This window comes from Opisthorchis viverrini (assembly GCF_000715545.1).
Source record: "Opisthorchis viverrini unplaced genomic scaffold opera_v5_8, whole genome shotgun sequence".
Lineage (NCBI taxonomy): Eukaryota > Metazoa > Platyhelminthes > Trematoda > Opisthorchiida > Opisthorchiidae > Opisthorchis > Opisthorchis viverrini.
In genome coordinates, this window is record NW_008751664.1 from 4,302,312 (window position 1) to 4,323,621 (window position 21,310).

Sequence of the window (21,310 nt, forward strand, 5' to 3'; positions counted from 1 at the left end):
GGGAGCTCGGATGCTTGTACTGATGACGTCGTTGTTTTTGGTGGCGAAACGCTTGCGGGCCAGTTACCAGCTTTGACGAACAGATCAACTGCCACCTGAGTTACAGTCAATAACACCCAAGCTTCTTCTAATTCCCCTATTCTCCCCTTTCTCTCCTGCACGACACAATTTGCGCACCTATTGGTTTGCGCCATGCTGTATCGAAAGTGGAAGGCAGAGCAGACAATAACTTCGAAAGCAGAGCACATGGTGGAACCACAAAGTTTGTAGTGTATGTGTGTTTTACAAATGAGACGTCTGGAGCATCAAAACCCGGTTTATGAGTGCTCCGCTTTGAGTTAGTTGGTGCCAGAATGCTCCATCTACGGGACGCCGACATTCAAAGACCCGAAGGTGCTCCAGATACTTCGCCTTCAGGCCCAAAAATCACCGCATAGTGCACACTTCGGCCACACCCGTCCTTGACGCCACAATCAACTCAAATTACTAAATGTCTGTCCCTTGAAAATCGCGTATAGGTTTCATGTATCACACAATCGTCAAAGTTCATGCAACTTCCGAGGCGCGTAAAATGTTCCCCGACTTTCAGCATACCCTTTTGAAACCTGGGGGGGCGTGTCCAAAGACCATATCTGGTGATAAGCCCATAGTACAAAGTAATACATCTCTAAGCGCAACACGACGATGTGCGTTTGTGTGAGTCTGAGGTACCGAAAAATCATGTCACGAATACAAACCATTATACTGTGGTATGCGCACCGACGCATATACTATGTTCGTCTGAGACTGCGAACTCCCAACTTCCAGATGTTTATCACTGGTTGCTAAGAAAACTGCAGAAAGTATCATCATTACCGCAGTTTCACAGTATATTGAGTCGAATTAACTTTATGGCCTTCAGATTTCCCATAATTATTCTGTCAGAAAACCATTGAATCGTGCTATTGCTTAAACGATAGGACCGCCTTCAAATGACGCTATCTATAAGGGAGATGGAAACTCGACAGAGCTTATTGCCAGTCCCGCTCTTCTTGGAGTGCATCGGGTAGCTCTTGTCCGCGAACTCTGTGTTCTCATGTGAACACCAAATTGTACGTATGTGGCGAAAAACACTCAACAGCAGATCAAATTGGTGATAACAGGAGACCCTATTAAAATTCAAATGAATCTCTTAGTTACGATCTTACGTAACTGAATGCGCTGCATACGGGCCAATTCAAGTTCCAGTTATTCAAGATATCACCCTTTGTGTGACACTACTCACAGGACCAATGAAAAGTCTGAAGAGCGCTGGATACAACGTCGCATTTTGCTGGCACGTCCCAGTTGAACACCTGGGAAATTGATTTGTCTCACTAATCACGAGACAAAAGACTTATTCTTGTACTTGGATGGGAGGAATATGCATGAAGATGTCCAAGATAAAGCGCGCATGTTGTAGTTGCTGCGTCCCTCGATTTGAGCTGCTGTCATAATCAACACAGCAAGATTGCGATCGGCTCCTTATTCGTCTTATGCTTTATGACCTATTCGGAAACCATGCAAGAAAACCCGCTTGAATCTTTGTCTCTCGATCAAAAAGCGTCCACCGTGATTTTGATACTACAGTGTTTTCCTACCCAGTGCAGTTAGGATGTATATGAATTCACTCTGCACCTTTTAACGTACAGAATATCAACCACTGCGCACAATATGATCATATTTCCCATCGACGTTTTCTGTTGGACTTTTCAGCAGACAGGATCCCAGACTGCAGTTTTACTCGCGACAAAACGGAAGAACGAACTACGGTTTTAGAAATAAGAGAACTCCAGGTCTCATTGGCCCTAGTTACAGAAAAAATCCCCAGAGTTACTGAACTTTAACTAAAGTGAAGAAAGTGAATTCGAGCTGAGTCAGTCTCCTTATTGGAATCCTAGAAACCAGTGACGCTACTGTTTGAAATTCAAGTTCTTGGGCCAGCCGTGCAACAGAAATATACTTATCAAAACAATACGTCCGATAGTGTTCTATAGTGCATACCTGAACATATGCCGCGAAGCTAGAAAAGACTAATCATGAGCAATGAATGGCCGTTTCCTCGTGGAGTTGTGTGAATAAAGGCCGGCTATGTATGTCGTACTGCTCACTCCAAATACCGGATGATGACTTTACTGCACGTCATTGACCGCATGGAGGAAGGACGCTTGGGTACACACTGGTCAAATCAAGTGATAGATAAACGTTGCCAAATGAGAACTATGCCTATCAAGCGATAAATCATAAACATAGAAAGCAACAAATGGGGTAGAGGAGGGTGTGCCACACGTTTTGCAGAAATTTCCCTGCCAAGCTAAGCTTATGTAGTAGTGATATCGTAAAGTGGCCCTCATTTCAAAATCTCTCGAAAGTCAAGTTTCATCTAGTGACAGGGCAAATCGACTTAAGCGAAGGCATGGCTAAAATAGTGGTTGACGTACTGTAGCAATAACTGAGTTTTTTTAATCAGGAGGCTTGCGTGTATCAGATAGCCCTTCATCTTTGACGGCTAACGCCTTCTATGGACTAGGTTGGTTCCCGAATACCAAACGCGCTACAATCACCATTTGAAAGTGACCATCCTTAGACAGGATCCTATCACAGCTCGTAATTCGTAACAATCGCTCCGATGACCCAAATGAATATATCTACTTAGTTCTACGCTGCCAATACCATCATCCTCAGTTCTCCTGCCCGGTCAGAAAAGTTTTTTGCCAGTACCTTGGAAGTGTTGGTCATGTGACACTCCACCAGCGGACTGGACATAACGCAAAACGCAACATGAATGAACAAGAAACGTACTTGCTAGGTGTACATGCATTTGTTTTTCAGTAGACCTGAAAGCCGATGACAGCTGTCACCCCATTCCAAATCCTCAGAACCAACCAGCTCATGAAGACCAATAGCGCCCTCTAGTCAGTGTTTTGTTCTGCAGGACGTTAATCAAAGCTGTTCAGATGTTTTTAGGCTTAAAAACCCAATAAACCAGAGACTCAGCTGGGTCCCATGTTCCCGAAAAACAAAATTGGTTTGCAAATGGATTTGGCTAACTTCATGCAATTTGGGTTCAAGTAAAATATAAGGTTGACGGAGACTCTGGGACTGCTCCTACCTGATGAGCTCCAAGAAGGGCGGAACCGGTGGTGGGCTGTCGAAGAATTTTCAGCAAACCCTATAAGAGTGTATTACGTCTGTTCCGATATTTATTCACTGCCGTTCACATAGATTGCTCATCAAAGTCCACACGGGGTGAGCCCTTTAATAAGGAAGAGGCATCTGCAATATTTACATATAATGCATTTTGAGTTCTTGCTGTCTTCAGGCGATGATTATTTTGAATCTCTTACTGTCCAACAAAAATGATGGCATCGGAAAGTATGACCGGCCTGAGTATTTAACCTATTCGCCGCAGAATTGTCGGGACGAGTAGTTCGGCACACGGAGCGAAGCTGTCTGAAAGCTACCTACCTACNAAACTCTTATCCAAAATAGAAAAGGTCCTGCTGAAAATTTTCATACGAGTCTCGTGAAATCTCATGTACTGCAACTTCTGAAAGCATCGATATGGTAATCGATTTGACTTTGATTTTATCCAATATCAATTCCCGGAAATTCCAGTGCGCCTATTAGTTACCAATGCACTCATGACCACAATGCTAGTCAGGTTCTGGTTAGCCATAAAAGGGACTAAACCAAAGAACATGAACTTTCGAATTGCGAAAGGTATGGTTTTTACGTGCGGTATCCGAGCGACTGGTACGGGGTGCACCATTCATTTCCTCTAGGCCCATACTATGTATTATGTAAAACTTCATCGGTCACGCGTTGGGAGCCACTTCATTCGCTATCCCGCGTCTACCTGATTCTATTAAGACTGCTTACAATATCTGGTGAGTTGCCATCTCCAAGCTTTCTTACAGTGAGCACAACGAAAAACCTCGGGTTGCACTCGAATGCAATTTAACGGGTAGATTTGTGAAGCTGAAGGGAACTTAACTAGCTTGGCAACTCAGCTAGCAATAACGCATCCTTTGGAAACAAGAAAAACGCATGTTAACAAGGCTTCTAGGCTTCTGTGAGTCTTTCGAGCCTCTTTCGACTAACCCTTACCGATGCTATGTCAGTAAACCTGATTATTTACTGTAGCCGCGGTCAGTGTAAATTGGAATTTTCCTATGCAATCGGCTAAGTAATCAGGAAAAGAAACGGCCACATGAAGCGGATAAGTACAGCGTGCTAATGCCGAATACGGTATGCTGAAGTCTCTCTATTGCAGGAGCTTATTCGTATGTAAATAATAAGCCAGCTGCAGTAGCTGGTTTACACCCGTCGCCGTAATAATCACATCACTTTGAGTGTAGCCTTATATACAGCAGTTTTTGTAGGCTAGACGAACGAGAGACGCATGTTTATACTGTTTGGACTCGATATTAGGCCTTATCAGCCTGTTGTTAGACAGTGTGACTATTTCCGTGGTACAAATTGTATTGAAGTGTGTGTCAATGGGGGGTATGTCACCCTGTGCGGTATTGTTGCTTGTTGCGTATGCGCACAACCACAGTGACTCATACTGGTGGGCTTACAAGCGGGACAAATGCTTTTATGACCATGTTCTGGGGGAAAATGGGGAAATAAACTGTTACAGGCGTCTGTGGTGCATGTGGGGCTTACAAAGACATCACTGGGTGCTTCTGTTAGTGTCAGCCTAAAGATTGTTGCTAATGAAAAATGTTTTCCGTTGAATGCCACGACGCATAGCAAACTGTGCTGCTTTAATGCCAATGGCCTGGAAACCACTGAAGAGTATACAAGTATATAAGACGACGCTAGTCTTAAGCCAAGCTGAAGAGTTTTCACTTAAAAAAAGACTTGAAAAGAGACTGAAAAAAAAAAATCGAAGTTATCAGCGTTTTCTCCCCAGCGATTTTTCATATGTATCTAAGATCGTGAATCTAAAACAGTGGTCTACCATGAAGTCATGGTATGCTGCTCGCGCCATTCAGTCAAGTGGCTAGTCCGTAACGAACATTACTGCGACACCTAGGACACCACAAAAACAAAATATCTGGTCTTGAGTAAATACAGACTACATCAAGAACGCAGCAAAACAAGACCCATTTGGACATAGAGGACTGCGCAATGACTGTCATTACTTATCGGAAGAACACTAGTGCAAGAGTCAGGAGTCAATCATCAGCTTCGTTTGAAGAGATATGCTGGCGATCCATCGATGCCCAACTTATACATCCACAGTCAATTGACTACTATAGCCAAATTACCTCATAGACATGTGACGTGACAATTTCCCTGTGAAACTCGGTACGTTGTTTCTAAGTCGACCTGTCACATCAAACAAACCCGATAGCCTCCCCCGCAAAATGGGCGATGCCATGTACAGTTTGTGATGAGCCGCACATACTTGCAAATGAATGCGCTGCATGGAGAGTAAATTCGAAGACCCACAAGTGAATATGGTGAGCGGTTCTAAAGACGTCATCGTGCACCACTGGTGACACATAATTGTCAATTTGTTAGTCTAGTTATCACTGAAGAATTACGATTTCGGTGTAGACTTACGTTATACCACGAAGCGTCAAACCTGCTACCTTGATCGGTGACACCACGAAGCGTCAAAACTGCTACCTTGATCAATGATAAGACACTGGCAAGAAAGTTATCAAGTGTAGAAAAGAATTCAGCTAGCACGAAGTTCGTTTTGATATAAGGGAAGAAAAAAGAAAACGTGGCGTCTCAAAACCAGAAATTTATCGTGAGGATAAGATGAGCTTTCAAAATAAGTTATTCGTGTCTGTTAGCCAGGATGAAAATTGTGCCTCCATTCTTAAACCAATGCATCGTTCAGGATGCCCTGAACGCAAAACAGGACTTATGCTTGACCTCGCAAGGTATACCGGCTTGTGATTCATTCAGTAAGCATGATTGTACCCACAAACGTTTACCTTTAAAAGGATAGAAAGTTCATGGTGCCTAAGGTCACCGCACAAAAAATTTTCCGGCTAATGATTGACAACACAGACACCAGTAAATAGGATAAAATGCCTGAGTACCACCTCGGTTGTCTAAATGAACGTTTACTGTCGACAAACCAGGAAACCTGTGGATATTTTACTGTTCAATTATCCATTTAAGTCCTCCAACTGATGAGCTACAAGAAGGGCGAAGGCGATAGTGGGCTGTCAGATTGTCTATTGAAACCATGTGATTAGAATGTTGTACCAAGAAAATACACCGAGATACCCTAGGATGACTTTTCGTGAATGTACAGCAGTGGGCACGCGGGTGTTGATGACAAGTCAGGCGAATGACATCCACAAAGACTGCGTAAGGATGCGACTTAATCTAGAATGAGTTCAGTCGCCTGAGTCTAGACACCCGGAATCCGGGAGAGCTTGCACGATCAAACAAGAAAAAGGCAGAGAAGGGCATAAGCTCCACAGTTTAACATACCACCATATCTGCATTTAATCAAGCAATTCCAGACAGTGGCTCAGTCCCGCTGATAAGTGCTGAGCCGTTAACAACGTGTCCTTACTTGCATTCACCTTATTTGATAACAGAGGCTGTGATCTAGGCTGTCAAGCCTGCACAGTCACTCAACTCGCCATGATCTACGCGAACGATCTTGGTGTATCTCGAGTAATTGTCATTTAGAGCAGATAGACTAAACTCAGTAGGTGACTAATCAATAAATGACCCTGATGAGGTGAACCTCTTCATCCCTAGGTTGAATATTGGTTGCGGTTTGTAAACACAGCACTTCTCAGTTGTCTTATCCCCATAACCGAGCTATCCGGTGCATACTTTTCGATCTATTCACACCAAATACACACAGTGCATGCGAAAACCGAGATTCAGCATGTAGTTCTCAAGCATATATGAATTTTTTGCCAGATTTTTATTTTTTTAATCTCGAACTAGGTTTAGTGAAACATTACTACAGCACCAGTTAATATGAGTCCCAGAAAAGGGTGGCTTGATAGACTCATGAGCATGTTCACCAGAAAAATACAAGCATATTAAAAGGTCTCTAACTCACTCACCAGATTTTGGTCGCCTGCTCAAAAGGACGATGTTAGGCGGTCGTACTATAATGACTTCTTGGAGAGCTTCCTGAAACAATCGGAAAGTGTTAAATGCAGTAAGATAGTCTGCTCGGCTTAGAGAGGAACAACTACAGAGGAGCAGAGGAAAGTGTTACTGACAGCAGGTGATCAAGCAGTCAGTTATAGTTAGGTGATGCTGGCTCAAGTACTGCCGTCGAACGATGAATTGGCAAACCCAGAATACATCAGACAAACCAGAATAGAATGAACAAGAACGAGGAACGAACGGTGAAGCCGTCGCTTGGGTATTTGTACGGTTACCTGGCTATAATGCGTCCCCACAAAAATCTCAGCGTGTGGATTTACGGTAGTTTTAGACTTCGTGGAAGAGGATTAAGGACATTATGCAAAATGGTACTGAGATCAGTTGGTGAAGCCTTTCCTAAAGAATGAAGCAAACGTGATCGTCCTGCTCAACCCGGATGGAGTACACAAACAGATGTAAAAATATTTTTAAGGGAACATTACTAGAAGAGTTTGCACCGTAAGTTCTCACCAAATCCGAAAGTTTTTTGGCCAATACGATATGTGAAAAATACGTCATCTTTTGGAGGAAAATAGCCGTCTGAATGTTCCACAAATCATTCTCCCTGACCGTGATTACGATGGAAATCACTACTGAAAGATGCACTTTGAATTAAAATCACGCTTGGTGCTCCGCCTCATGAAAATATATCCTGTAGGTGCTACGTGGACCATAATGAATTAAAAGTAACTCGTCAATCATGTCATCTCTTCCTCATAGAGGACCCACACACAAATGTACTATCAGAGGTCCGAACTCAAGCGTAAGGGAGTAGGCTACTGCCAAGAGATTCGCGCTTCGCAACCGCCTGCAGGTCTTTCACTATCTGTACTTGAGCATCCGAGCGGTAGTTCAACCTTTGTACTATTTCTCGGTCGTACGGCATCTCTGCATCAATAGGGGATTGGAAATGCGTGATTTTTTATCATGCACGCGAAAGCCAAACAAAGAGTCCATTCACAGGAACGTCAAATTTTAATCAGTTGAATACAGTACAGACTGATATCCCTAAATTTGAATTGCATCCACCGAGTAACCATCTAGATGATCAGGCCTGGTATGAAAGTATACGGGGCTTTGGGCTTGAGACTTTCCAGTGTCTAAGGCGCGAACATACTGACCGAAAGGTCCCTGGTTCAAATCAAGCTCCAGTATCTCGACTGCTTCCGTCCATGCTTGGGAAACCCGGCAGAGTCGTACTTCCTTCCTAGCCAATGAAAGTGTTATAGCTGAACAATAATTTTTTTATTACTACTGGCTCATAGCGTAATGAGTGCAGATGTTTTTTGGGTGGAATAACAAGTCCCAGTAAAATGGTCACAAACTGTTTTTGCAAAGGCAACGTAGCAATCAGTGGATCATAAACTCCCGCAACATTACCCGACCAGAACCTGCAGTTAAGCTGATGAGAGCTAACGCTATCAACTTTGGTCAAAGTGGTTCGGTACTTCTATACCTGTTGCAAATGTACATTTCGAGAAATGTCCAGAAAGGTCCTGTGGCCACTGTCTCGGAAATATGCCCACCATCACTACTCACCGAAAATACTCCATCGGCCAACTGCTTCGAAAACCTTGTCACCAGGAAAAAGGCGCCAATGTCGAGGTAGTTGGTACGTACTAAAATACTTTATGCTCACAGCATCAAATATTTCTTGGGATTTGAGGTTAGCAACTCTGAAAGGATTGTTTAAACGTTAGAATTACGCGACACGATCTTGTTTCGAGCATAAGCACGCCAACGTGGGTTTTTATGTTTAGAATTGTTACAACCACCCAAAGGTTGACGATCATGACAGTAAAACATTCCGGCGTCAAATCCATGCAGGTTGATCCACTCGTCATTGAACGGACTAATGTTCATTTTGAAACTAATACTGCCACTGTTGAACCCGAATAATGGCAGATAATATTCCCGTATTCCGTACTTCGGATTTAGTTTTTACAGTTCATACTCGGGCACTCAAATTCAAAATCGCCCTTCTGGTTACAAACTTGAGGATAAGACAGAAATGAACTGTTGTAATATCACAGCAGGTGTATATTACAGAACATAGGATGGATAAAACAACGGAAGTTTTTTCCATCGGGGTGTTGCAGATGAGGCAATGATCAAGGAGGTTCGAACGATATGGTCGATGCCTTATGTTCACGCAGTTCTGATTTCCATCTTATGATGGCATTGGATTCGACAGAACTGCCTTTGTCCTGGCTAAGTTATCGTCTACGTATTTTTGCTTTACAATTGAACACAACCGGCTAGATCTTCAGCTCTCATTTCTTGGGTGGTCATGAACAAATCTGATGAGGTGTGACCAGGTGAGTTTCTTATGGCGACACCTTTAGTCTGTTGGTATACCAATCTGGCAAGCTGCAAGTGATAGTCTTTGCGCGGAACGGGATTAGAATCCTCAGTCACATTTCTGGTTTTCCATGTCTGATACCATTCAGCTGGACAAAGTCGTATATGAGGTTCACAACATAATGTAGGGGCACGATTTGGTGTCCAAACGTGAAAGGTGTGTGTTTGTCTTGGAAGTTCAGTTGCGCTGCTGGTACTGCGTGTCGGAAGACTTGGGTTAGTAGCAAATCCCACACTATTTTCAGGGTTCGTACCAATCAGGTTGCTACTTTTTGCTAAGTTGTCTTTCCATAGAATCGGTCTGAAAGAAAAGTTCGCACGGTTAAAAATCGTAGAATTGTGGTATATGCGAGCCCGTTGACTTCAAAGAGTTCTCGACGGTTCCTGTGACAAATTCACCTATCAAGAGGGTCCGTAGATGTTGAGCCAATTTTTCTCCACACCCCGTGTGGATTTTGTCTGATCTAGAATCTCCCACGTTCCGTACATAGTCACTTCTGTCCATCAAGGCGACGGTTGACCATTTGTCACGCTGTGGTACGACGGCCAGGTAGTTCATCTTCAACTTTTGCGGTGCCATAAGGTGGTTTTCTGGCAAAAGACTTACCCACGATACCAAATTCAAGTTCGTTAGTAACAGCACGCTCAACAGTGAGACCCCCGATAATTCAGCATTTCCTTGAAGCCGAAGATTATGTGAATACAGTAGCTACCTTAGTCTTTGCGTACACCAAGCACCAATTTCCTGGATTGTTGACTATCAGAAGATGGAAGCCAGAGCCAGATAAACAAAAGGGATCGGCCGTATATGAATTTTCAGTCCTAGTCAAGAAAAACTGAGGTTTACAACCAGCTTCAACTTTTCTTTGCTTTCATTTACGAGCAACGCCGGTATGCGTGCTGAAATGTGGACATGTTTAAAAGGTGTGTTGTTGCGCAACCAGTGACCCACAAAAAAAGGAAGGGTACATGAACTCTTTTATACAATGAGTTTTAACCTGGAAAAATCAAGTTTGGTCTCTTCTTGTGCCCACACAATGAAGCTGCCTATTTTCAACTAATGCATGGTAGCGTTCGTGGATCATTGCGATTCCACAAGCTCTCGCATGGTGAAATGTATTTGTTGGGATAATCGGAGATTTCATTAGTTTATGTAAGTAGATCTCTTTACGTGGTATATTTCCTTGGACATTTTTTCAGTCATGGAAGGCTATAGTTTGTGTGGCTTGGACGTTCTGTATCAACGATCTCCGCATGAAAATCCCGAAAAAATTGGTAGTCGCATAATATTGTCGAACGAAGTCCGTTGGAAAATCGAAACGGAGTTTTTGTTCAAAGGGCCATTATTAAACGACTACTGTGTCAAAAGGAACTATCATTATCAGAAATCAAGTAAGTCCTATCAACAGCTAATACGTTAACATGGAGCCCAACACAATGGAAGCTGACCGTTACCTTCACTGCTTAATGGTGAGTTATGCGGTGTAGGAAGATCTATGGCGCGCTCACCGGTGTGGTAAACAATATGCGTAGTGACCATTCACAAGCACGCAAGATTTAGTGAAAATCTGTGTGAGGTGGAAATTCGGGTCAGCTAGTTGAAGTGAACGTTGGTAGTGAAGCCGACTGATTTCAATGCGTGTTCCACACAAGCACGCGCCTAAATTAATGGCCAGTGGCTGCTGCATCAATGACTCATTGTCTCAAGCCTATCCGGTGACCAGTGGTGACGTGCGCTTTGTTAGTCGCCCCGGGTCGGACAGGCCAGCCGTTTGTTGCGGCTGTGTGCCTACGTGGTCATATTATCGACCTAATTCTGTTTGCCAGTACGCGTGGATGGGAAACACATCCAAATCAAACTAAATGAAAAGTTTGAACCTGGCGTGCACAGTAAATGTGTGGTTATTATTGACCTGCCATTTGCACTTGGCCTTGAACTACCTCTGTTCTCTAAATATTCAGTAGGGGCAAGCATGACAGATTTCACCATACTGAAAAGTTAGATCCAGATAGGTATTTATGGACTAGAGGTATGGGACATACTATAACGAAGCAATGTTAAACAAGGAGAGTATATGTGGGTGATACAGCGAAAACACATCAGTTTGTTCGCCCTCGCTGTGACCTGACCACTCGGAATAACCAGCATAAATGGCTTGTGCTCCACACTAGGAGAGAAACAGGAATACTAAGCAGTGTGAATGACATAGTTTGCTTGTAGTCATGGCGATAGCCATAACGTTATGATCAATATGGGTTGGGTGTGGGAGAAGACATGGCAATGAGTCACAGAAAACTGGTTGGGGTTACGCCCAGTCACTACTATTGTAGGAATAGATAATGACTACTTTCGAGAAATGCACTCAAGTTAGAAGTATTATGGTTGTCGGTCTGTTGGCTGGTCTGTGTCACAAAGTATCGCTAAACAAGCGTGTTCGTTTGGTCACAAATTCCAAAGAATAATTTGGATTGTGAACCTGATAGAATGCGGGAGACATGTTGCTATTCAATATAATTTAACGTATAGTAAAAAGGATAAGTTGAAGTCGCATTTCATGCCTCGTAATTGGTTGGGTCCATCCCCTACGAGATGAATGGTCTCCCTGAACGTCGCGGATCGCAGTTTTTCACGCTTGACAACCTTGCCGATTAGTACCAATTACAGTTGGAATTAACATGACATCTGTTAGAGGAATTATGCGACTGGCATACTTAACGTGATAATTGCATTTCTCTCATTCTAGCACCCGCCAGTAACTGTAGGAGATGGGTGGACCACTTTACTGAAGTAGCAACTGATAAAACGACAGCCTAGTTGCGGTCCATCAATGGAGAGAATACCCCGAGAGTGACCCCGAGTAAATTCAAGTCGGTTGAATATTACTCTACCTGTTCAATTGCCACTGTGAACGGATTTTCATGTGGACCAGAAGTTTTCAAAGCTGACAACAAACCATTTCAGAAGGGTTTCATAAACTGCTTCGACCGGCATGAAGATTTCTGGTGGACTAAATTTGAATCAATGTTCAAGTACGTCAAAGCACGCGTGGGTAGTCAAACAAGATGAAAATATGGGACGTCCTTCCAACTTAGCAGCGTACGGATGCTGGACAGATAAGGCAAAGACAGTGACACATTTACCGCGTTTCCAACAACTCACACACGAGCACGAATATCTTCAGATTTTAACATGCTGGTCAGTAAAGTGAGGAAGTGAAAATAACTTGTTGGAGGCCAATAACTACAACAAGTTGCCTCGCATTTCTCCATCACTTACATTCACACGAACTTTCGCAGACTGTTTATTTCCGCAATCCCCTATGTTTCAAAATGTGATAGAAACGCGCAGACAATATTTCGGAGAATCGCACATCAGACCACTACTAAGACACTGTGTGTTTCCTCCTAGGCATACAATGCTTGTGTTTGCAAACACATTCCTCATCACGTTGCGCAAAGTAGTATTAAAGGTTAAAGAGCCTATAAATCTGCATTTGTCTGAATAACACCATGAGGATTACGCTCTTTTACTTAGACCGAAGCCATTTTTCCGTACTGACAGAGTGAGAGACAATGAAGGAAAGAAATCAGCATAGTTCCACTAACACGCGCAAAAACATTAATCAGACTATTTTTGCTTACCAGTTTCCAAATAAAATCAGGCTGAAACTAAGGAAAGTTCTTTTTTATCTTTCCTTGGTAGACGGTCGTGAGCAGTGAGTTGTACATATCCCAGCCATCTTAACCGGATGAGTTCCAGTTGCTGTTATAATTACTCTGATTCATTACTGAAACATCTTATCACACGGCAACGGTGGTTGACGTAAGCATACCGAAACAGGCTAACTTTTAATATGTTATCCTAGTTCAAATCCCCAGTCTGGAGGGCCAGGAAATTGTTTATTAGACCTCTAAACACTGACCAACCTGGTAAGAGGGAATCTAAATAACAGGTTGCACTACGATAAGGTTCAGCATCCCAAAACAGCAAAACAACTCTCACTGATAATCTATCGGAATGCACACATCCCACACAACTTTGGTTCTTAGTTCACAGAATATGTCCTCAGAGTATCTATTAGGGACGTTTAGCCATCGCTGCCGATATTTCGACGGGAAGACAGGTAACTTTTGGAAGTATTGATGTTCTTCAGGTGTAGTTGCGCTGGGTCGTGTTGTTTTCCTGACCATTGATAAACAGATTATTCGGGTTTAGGCATGCTTATCATTAAGTGAATTCGGTTGAGGTTAACGTCTGTGTTGGTAGTGAATTACAATTACCTTTGTCCATGATGATGGCGAGAAGCAAAAGTAAAAGGGGATGGAATTCTGTGGAAAGTGGCAATCTGGTACGAAACAAAGGTCATTAGTTTGCGCTGAGAAGTAAACCAACCCACTAGCCGATTCTGAAAGAAGTGAGACCCTACATACTTGCACTTCAAACCTGGTTTGAGATATGCGACGACTCTCAGCATTAATTTAATTTTCCATTATCCCTATAATAAAAAAAGACTAATGAAAAAGACGGAGCCGATCGAATGCCGCATTTCATTCAACTTGTAATAAATTTGACGGCTGTTTCTCGAAAAACAAACAAATCAAGCCGTTCAACCGTGACTCATTTTCAGGTCTTAGAGACGACGCAGACTGCGGTTGGCACAAGGACTAGAGTACTGTGCACCGCCCGAACCAAAAGAGGAGCAATCGTGAAGTGAGGTCAGGTGGTGAACATAAATAGTGCAGGGGGCCTCTTGAAAGCCACAGACATACTACCGATCTCGTCCTGTTTGTGACCCTTCGGGTAGGCGTGGTTTACGAAATAAGGGACAATTAGCCCGGCTTTAACAGTAATTTTTGTTGAAAGTTCACTTCTGGGCTCACATGCAAACAGACTTTGAAAGAAAATTTCTGATCAAGTCCGGGACCTATTACCCCGAACCCCTGAGAATATACCTACCCAATTATTGAGTACGTTGGTAGAGGAGTCTCCAGGCAGTCTATGTGCTGTATACTATCCGGGAAAAAAACGACAGCATGACATCAGTGTTCAACACCGATGCTTTACTGCCGTACAACCACGACTTATTTGAAAGCCTTATTTTAAAGAAAAGAGTAAAAGTAGAGAGGAAAGGGACTTAGTGCTAGCTTAACACAATCATTCCGAGGTGCCTACACCTCCAGACACCCACTCAGGCAATCTGGATAGAAACTGACAACAAGAACGCCACTGACATCGGTTGGCAGCCACATCAGTGAGGATCACGAGGTCCCCATCCTGGAAGGCGAGTAGCAGTAGATCATTGATCACAAGGAATTCCATCGAGTCTCTAGTTTCGGTAATTTCAACAAGTATGTGAGATCAAATGGCGTTGCCAAATGAACTGCACAGAAGTGACCATCAAACGCTATCAAGTCAGTTAGAGGCACTTCGGCTCGATGACCCAAACCAATACACATGACGGCATACTCAGCTGCTGCAGCCTCCTCATCACCAGAGATGCGCAGCCGGAAGCGAATAGAGAACGAGGGAATGTCAATTCAAATAAACTATTTGTATCCTATATTCCTGTTTCCGACTGACAGCATACATCAATGCAGAGAAAATGCAGTGTACGAGTAAGAGTGGGAACCTAGTTAGAGACGTTTAGGATTGTTCCTGAAAACAGACGCGCAGAACCTTAAACCCAGACAGCTGCACAGCAAACGAAGGGGGCTCCGCAGTAGCCTACCTACCTACCCTGTTGTACGCAGAAAGCAAGGCAGTACAACTGATGACGTCACGCAACGATTGATATGACATGATTATATTGTCTAATTTTGGCCTTCGTAGTTTTACGCGGGGTAGGATACTGTCAGGGCAGTAACGCCTAGACAGAAGGACGTTAGGGTCCTCAAGCAAAGTTTATGGCTAAAAAGCCTGACCGTAGGTCAGCGGGTGGGTGTCACCATGCTACCACAGTAGTACAAGTTTTTAAGGATCAGTGTGCCGTACCTGTTCCAAACGCCAAACTGGAAAACAAGGAGACTGTGTTCGTCATACCTCTATCCACTGACTAACTCGGCATGAGAAACTCTCCCGGTGTCAAAGTGAAACTACCCAGTATAGCTCAGTGAGTCACACAGGTACACAAACCACCACACCGCGATAAGGTGTGGTCTCTTTGTAGAAGAATAGTTCAGTTGAAAGTACAATAGTGATTAATCACTCTAGTGGTAACGTTCCAAAGGTTACTCTCCAACAAAGCATCGTCCGCAGTTTTCCTTTTCTTCTCATAAGCCATTCCGATAAACGTATAGGTAGGTCGTTCATGTGCGAGAGCATCTCAAATATCAGCAACATCCAGCAACAAGCATAGTTCAAATGACATACCAATACCGACAAGACGGACAACTTGATTGCTGGACCCACTTAGCAGTAGTTCAACGACAAGCTTTTGTAGTGTGCGATAAATGATTTGCATTTGGAAGCCATTTTGCAGTAGTTTCATGGATAAGATTACCTGGATAAGTGAGTGTGTTCGGAAAGACAATACCGCCCCACACAGTGCAGTTAGTCGATGTACACAAACGTATTTGAAGTAAGAGCCACTTACCAAATAATAATTACGAATATTTTGTGCCAGGAAATGCCAGTTGCTCAACCGGTCCTTCACGTTATCTGCGGCATCGCACCAACGTACATCCTCAATTGTCCTCCCTTCACTATATGGAGAAAGAAACCCCAATTATATTCTTGTTATCGCGTTCAAAATTTTATCTGGACAGGTGCATCAATGAATGAACACAGATGAAAAATGACATGAATTTTATCCGAACAGGTACGAATTGAATACAAGGCAGGTAGCTGCTACCACGATATGGACAGCCTAACTAAATAACCACCGAAACCGAATAGGTGAGTTAAAGAAGTGAAAAAGAAGCGTGCGTTTTCTGGACTAAGCCAGAACTATGACTCAATACAATGTAGTTCCCTCTTCACCGCTTTTCTGAGACGTTGGCATCCGACAGTCCGTGTACCTGTAAACAGTTAATTGTCTTAATTTTGAGAAACATCTTGAAGTAGCATGCGAATTAGCAAAGGAAATAACAAAATCCCTTGTGGTGGTGTGAATTGCCTTAGATTTCGACCACCGATTTTAGACGAAAGTGGATGTGGTAAATAAGTTGTTAAAGGAAACTATGCAAAAAAAGTACTGGAATAATGGATTCGTAGCGAACAATTGGATGCCAGCGTGCGGTGTTCGCTTGGTTGTGATTTAATGAACAGGTGTCATTGACGCTGTTCACCAACTGGCGCAGAATCAGCCCAAGACGTGTCGGTTAACCGTTCTATATGAATTGGTTTATTTATATACAAATCAACACTTGCGCGCACTCACGATCCAGGCCGGCAGCTGAACTTCAGTATGCCAATCAACTAGTTTACGAACATCGACAAAAATTGATTTTAGGGTGCTTGATTTGACTCAACTTGAACCTCAGAACTTCCGAACTGACAGGCTAAGTTTTAATGTGCACCGGCTCTGAAGGCTATACGACCTTATAACGATGTATTAAATTAGAGGACGCCATGCACTATTGAGGTTGGAGATTGGATAAAAATGAGCCTTTGACGAAAGCCCCAAGGGAGTATTACTGGTGTAACGGTGATACTACTGATGGGAAAGCACGCGAGTAATAGGTGTTGTTCGTAGAATTTCGCTTTACGTCTATTGAAAAAGGGAAATCTGTTGCGGAATTAGTAAAGCCACTTTGTAGCATTTGCTTGGATTTGACCGACGAATGAGTGGAGTCAGTGAATCTTCAGGAAAGTTCAAGAAGACTCGTTCGGGGGAAGATCGGTGTTCAGTTTTTGTAACTAAGATGCAGATTACAGTTTTGTTTCCCTGTTCAATGGTCTGTAACCGGTCAGTTGGCATTTCCGAATAAATAACTCCGCAGCGAAGGCCTTCTTCCTTTCACTGGTAGCTTCTACTTCAGATCTCGCGAAGCTGCAAAGATTAGGTGCCAGGGGATTGGTAGGTGACACCTACCAGGCTGCGTAAACAATCAGTCAATGCCAGATGATTTCGTATCCAAACCTCTGCATCGTCTTATTCTCATTCCAGTTCATGGGTGTCGCCGGAGATGGAACACTGGTCGTCGGACATGGAGTTCTCTCAGTATTTTGACCTCAAGGAGGCCAAATTCAAATACAGATAGCTATATTCGTAAACCCTAAACCAGACCAATTGCCAGACAATACAATGCTTTCCTTCAAGGTGCATTTGCGGCCACTGAAATGAATAAAAATTGGGGGACTAGTCATCAGCACTTAGAAATTTTTTATCATACTTGTCCTCAATAAAACGCCACCGCTTTACTACGAACTGGGAAAATTTTAACAAATTCAACAATATACGAAAGAAAATCGCATTATGGAGGGACGTACAGTCAAACGAACGCTTTAAAGGAGTCACTATAGGAAGGGACGTTAGATACAAGGAGTGTAAAGGGAATCATAAGGATTTCACTAAAGCTAGATATCCAAAGCGTAGAAATAGCTAGATTTCCTGCATAAGTGAAAAGTATATGGTTTATCTATCCATTACTACTCANTATATATATACATATATATGCAAGCATATCCCAAAGAACAAACACCGGTGTGGTGCAACATAGTTTGATGTAAAACAGTCTCCGTTGGTTGTACCACTTGAAAATAAGAGTCTAACTCCCATTCTGCAACAACCTTTCTACTTTTAGCTGAAGAATGGAATTCGAAACCAAGGACATCCGAAAAGCCACCAGCGAAGTAGCTCCCATTTAACTCTGGAAGACTGGAGTATATTTTTTAGATCGCAGGAGCTCTTGATATTCGACAGACAGGCTCTTAAAACGACTATTTACTCAAAAGTGACAAGCTTTGGAATACGAGGCACACAGGTCTGTCAAAAGTCAATCTGAAATACTGCCCACTGTTCAAATATCACATTCTACAGAATTATAAACAACCTCGTCGATATCATCCGCCGGTAGGGTTGTGCTTACTATGCGCCGCAATCATAAACAAAGCCGTATATTTCAGAGAAATCTCACGCAGTACTGATTGGGACTCTGTACTATGCGCACTCGAGTATACGGATACGCCCAGTACAGTTCAGTCCATATTTTTGACCGTGAATTTTTGTAGCATTTCATCAAGCGATATAATCCTGGTCGTACGTTGACGGGTTAATATGCATGTGAAGGCGTCCTACAATAAGAATTCCATGAAATGACTTATATTGGAAGTGAGTTCACTGCAGAAATCATTCCAAACGTTGTCCTGGTATTGGATCACATTATTGGCACCCATAAAAACGGTTATATTATGGAGCCATTTCGCTCTATTCTTGGAAGCATGCTTTTGGAGCGCTTTTTTTTGGGGAGGGGGGGGGCAGGCATAATAAGTTGTTTCAACAATTGGCCACGTAATTCAAGATTCATCTGGCTACCAACTCCCGAACACAGGACTCCTCCTAAAGAGGTCACCCAGATAGGGCCTCCCGGAGTTGCCCGTGCCGGGCATATACACGTTTACAATGTGCAGTATAAACAAACCACATACAAAACACTGATTAAGGTGAGATGATTCAGTGGTTAGAGCGCGATTTTATTGACCGGAACGTCCGTAGTTCGAACCTGACATCTGTATCCCGACTTCTCCTGCCTAGGCTTGAGCAACCTGGCAGTATCCAAATCCTCGTGCTTCCTTCGAGCGGTATGGCAGGTAGGCACCGCAGATGTGTTAGAGCTTAATGATTTTCTTCCAAAATACCGACCCGAAGGCTAAGAAAATCCCATAGAGTTTGTGGGAGAACTCATAGTTTACTTGTTCGGTTTGATAAGGTTCCATAGAATTGGTAAGCATGCTGATAGACCATGAGAATAGTCGGGGTGAAAAACCAGTCACCTTTGTCCTTTGGTTGAGGATAAATCTGGCACTAAGGGCTAAGTAAAGTAACTGGCTTCTCACACCACAGATTTACAAAAATGGTTTAGGATTTTCAGTCAGCAACCTTGAGGTCCTCTCTACCCAACAAACCCATGCGTTCGGCAAACCAACATATAGGGCTACGGGGGTGTTTTTTCAGCCTGGCAACCGCAACAACATCTGGATAAATAAGAGGTATAACAAAACACTGAATGTAATTTATCATCCTACGTAACCCGAATGTGAGTAAAAGTTATCCCGCCAAGTCCGTACCGCATGTAGGTACATGGGTATAAAAGTTTGGGATCAGGACCGTTCTGTAGAGCGTGTGTACGGGTGAGGACCAACAGTCCCGGAAACACTTTTGACGGAAACAGGAGTCTGATATTGGGACATATCATGTAACAGATATAGGTGCAAAGTAAAAAGCAATGGTCTTTTTTGATAGGATAGTCCTTTAATATGTTTATCTTTCTGGCTGTGTTAAAAAACAGATGCCAGAAATCACGTCCAAGTTTTTTAAAGCAGCGACCAACATTGGCTATAAAATTCTAACGCGTGCATACTGTTGCAATGCCCTTGGAGTGACCCGGCTCCTCTTGGGGCCGAGGCCCTAGTTACAGAATAACACGAGATTATAAACAACTCGTGTCACCAAATAGTAGTTACATCCCAGCTTAGGTTCAGGTTTCTCGGAATACCCAATAGTTTTGCAGTGAATCTTGTTTGAAGCATCGGTACTGAACACTAATGTCATGCTGTGGATGATGATGATGATATTGGAATTAATGTTTTGGCCTCTAAAACCGAAAGTTTTTATGTTACAGTATTGGAATGTTTAAATATCCAAAATATTACTTACAGTTCCTGAAGGATTTTTCGGAAAAGGCCTCCATCCGTCAGCTGGCCATAGTCGAATTCACTTGCTGACCCAGAATGAAATAACTGAGCCCATAAAAGCAGTTCAGGTATACTGCGTTGCTGCGACACGCTTTCTCTGGTTAGACTTGTGGAACTTTTCATTTGGGTAGGCCAAAACAATAAGCTATAACAAAAAATTGGTTAAACTTGAGAATCAGAAATAGCAATGAGCTGAATAAAAATAAAGACCTAATTTAACAGCCAGTTTACAAAGTTTGGCATAGGAAGACGGTGAACGAGATCTCAGAACAACAGAGGAGAGAGCTTCCCAATCCATTTTTACAAACTGAAAAGCAGTGGATTTTCTATTGAATAACAGTTCTCCCCCAAGAAAAGGCCAATGGGATGAACAAACCAAGGTATATTCAGGGAATGATCTCTTCCCAAATAGGATCGACCACTAAAAGAAGCGTCAGTGGACCTAACGAAGATGGCCCCTTTCAGGGACGGTTGTATGAAAGCGAGAAGTTAGCTGAGAAACGGGAAAAGGTACAGACGTAATTAACACGTAACAGTAATCTCAAATTCAGAAAGGTGAAAGGAAAATATCGAAACACGTGAACCCTGCAAGTAATCGAGAGTAGTCACTGATCAATCAATATTTAAAAAAGTTGTTGGTGCAACCACAAAACAGAATTCACATAAGTGTAACGCACAAAGATAGCAAGCGAAGTGCATCAGTGGCAAGAAGATACCAGATTGTAAGGGGAGGTTATGGGAAAGGCAAACCAAATCCGATGACCTTTCTAACTGAGTTAAATGAAGGTCATCAATTGAGTGATCACTTAAAACGTTCTTTGGGATAAGCCCCAACATCAATGACCACCTTTTAAATGGAAGTCCCCGGAGCTTTTCATTTTTGTTATCAGAGGTCAAATATATACCCACCGATGGAAACCTACATTA

General features: G+C 42.9%; 1 protein-coding gene across 1 annotated transcript in view; it reads right to left on the reverse strand.

The window, feature by feature from the left end:
* T265_00836 (hypothetical protein) overlaps positions 1 to 21,310 on the reverse strand; it is a gene marked incomplete at both ends in the record, with an annotated part of 89,739 nt that overhangs the window by 50,730 nt on the left and 17,699 nt on the right. The window contains 3 exons of the mRNA XM_009164708.1: positions 7,080 to 7,149; positions 16,122 to 16,230; positions 20,346 to 20,528. Coding sequence (XP_009162972.1) covers positions 7,080 to 7,149; positions 16,122 to 16,230; positions 20,346 to 20,528 — 362 coding nt within the window. The remainder of the gene's footprint in view (positions 1 to 7,079; positions 7,150 to 16,121; positions 16,231 to 20,345; positions 20,529 to 21,310) is intronic.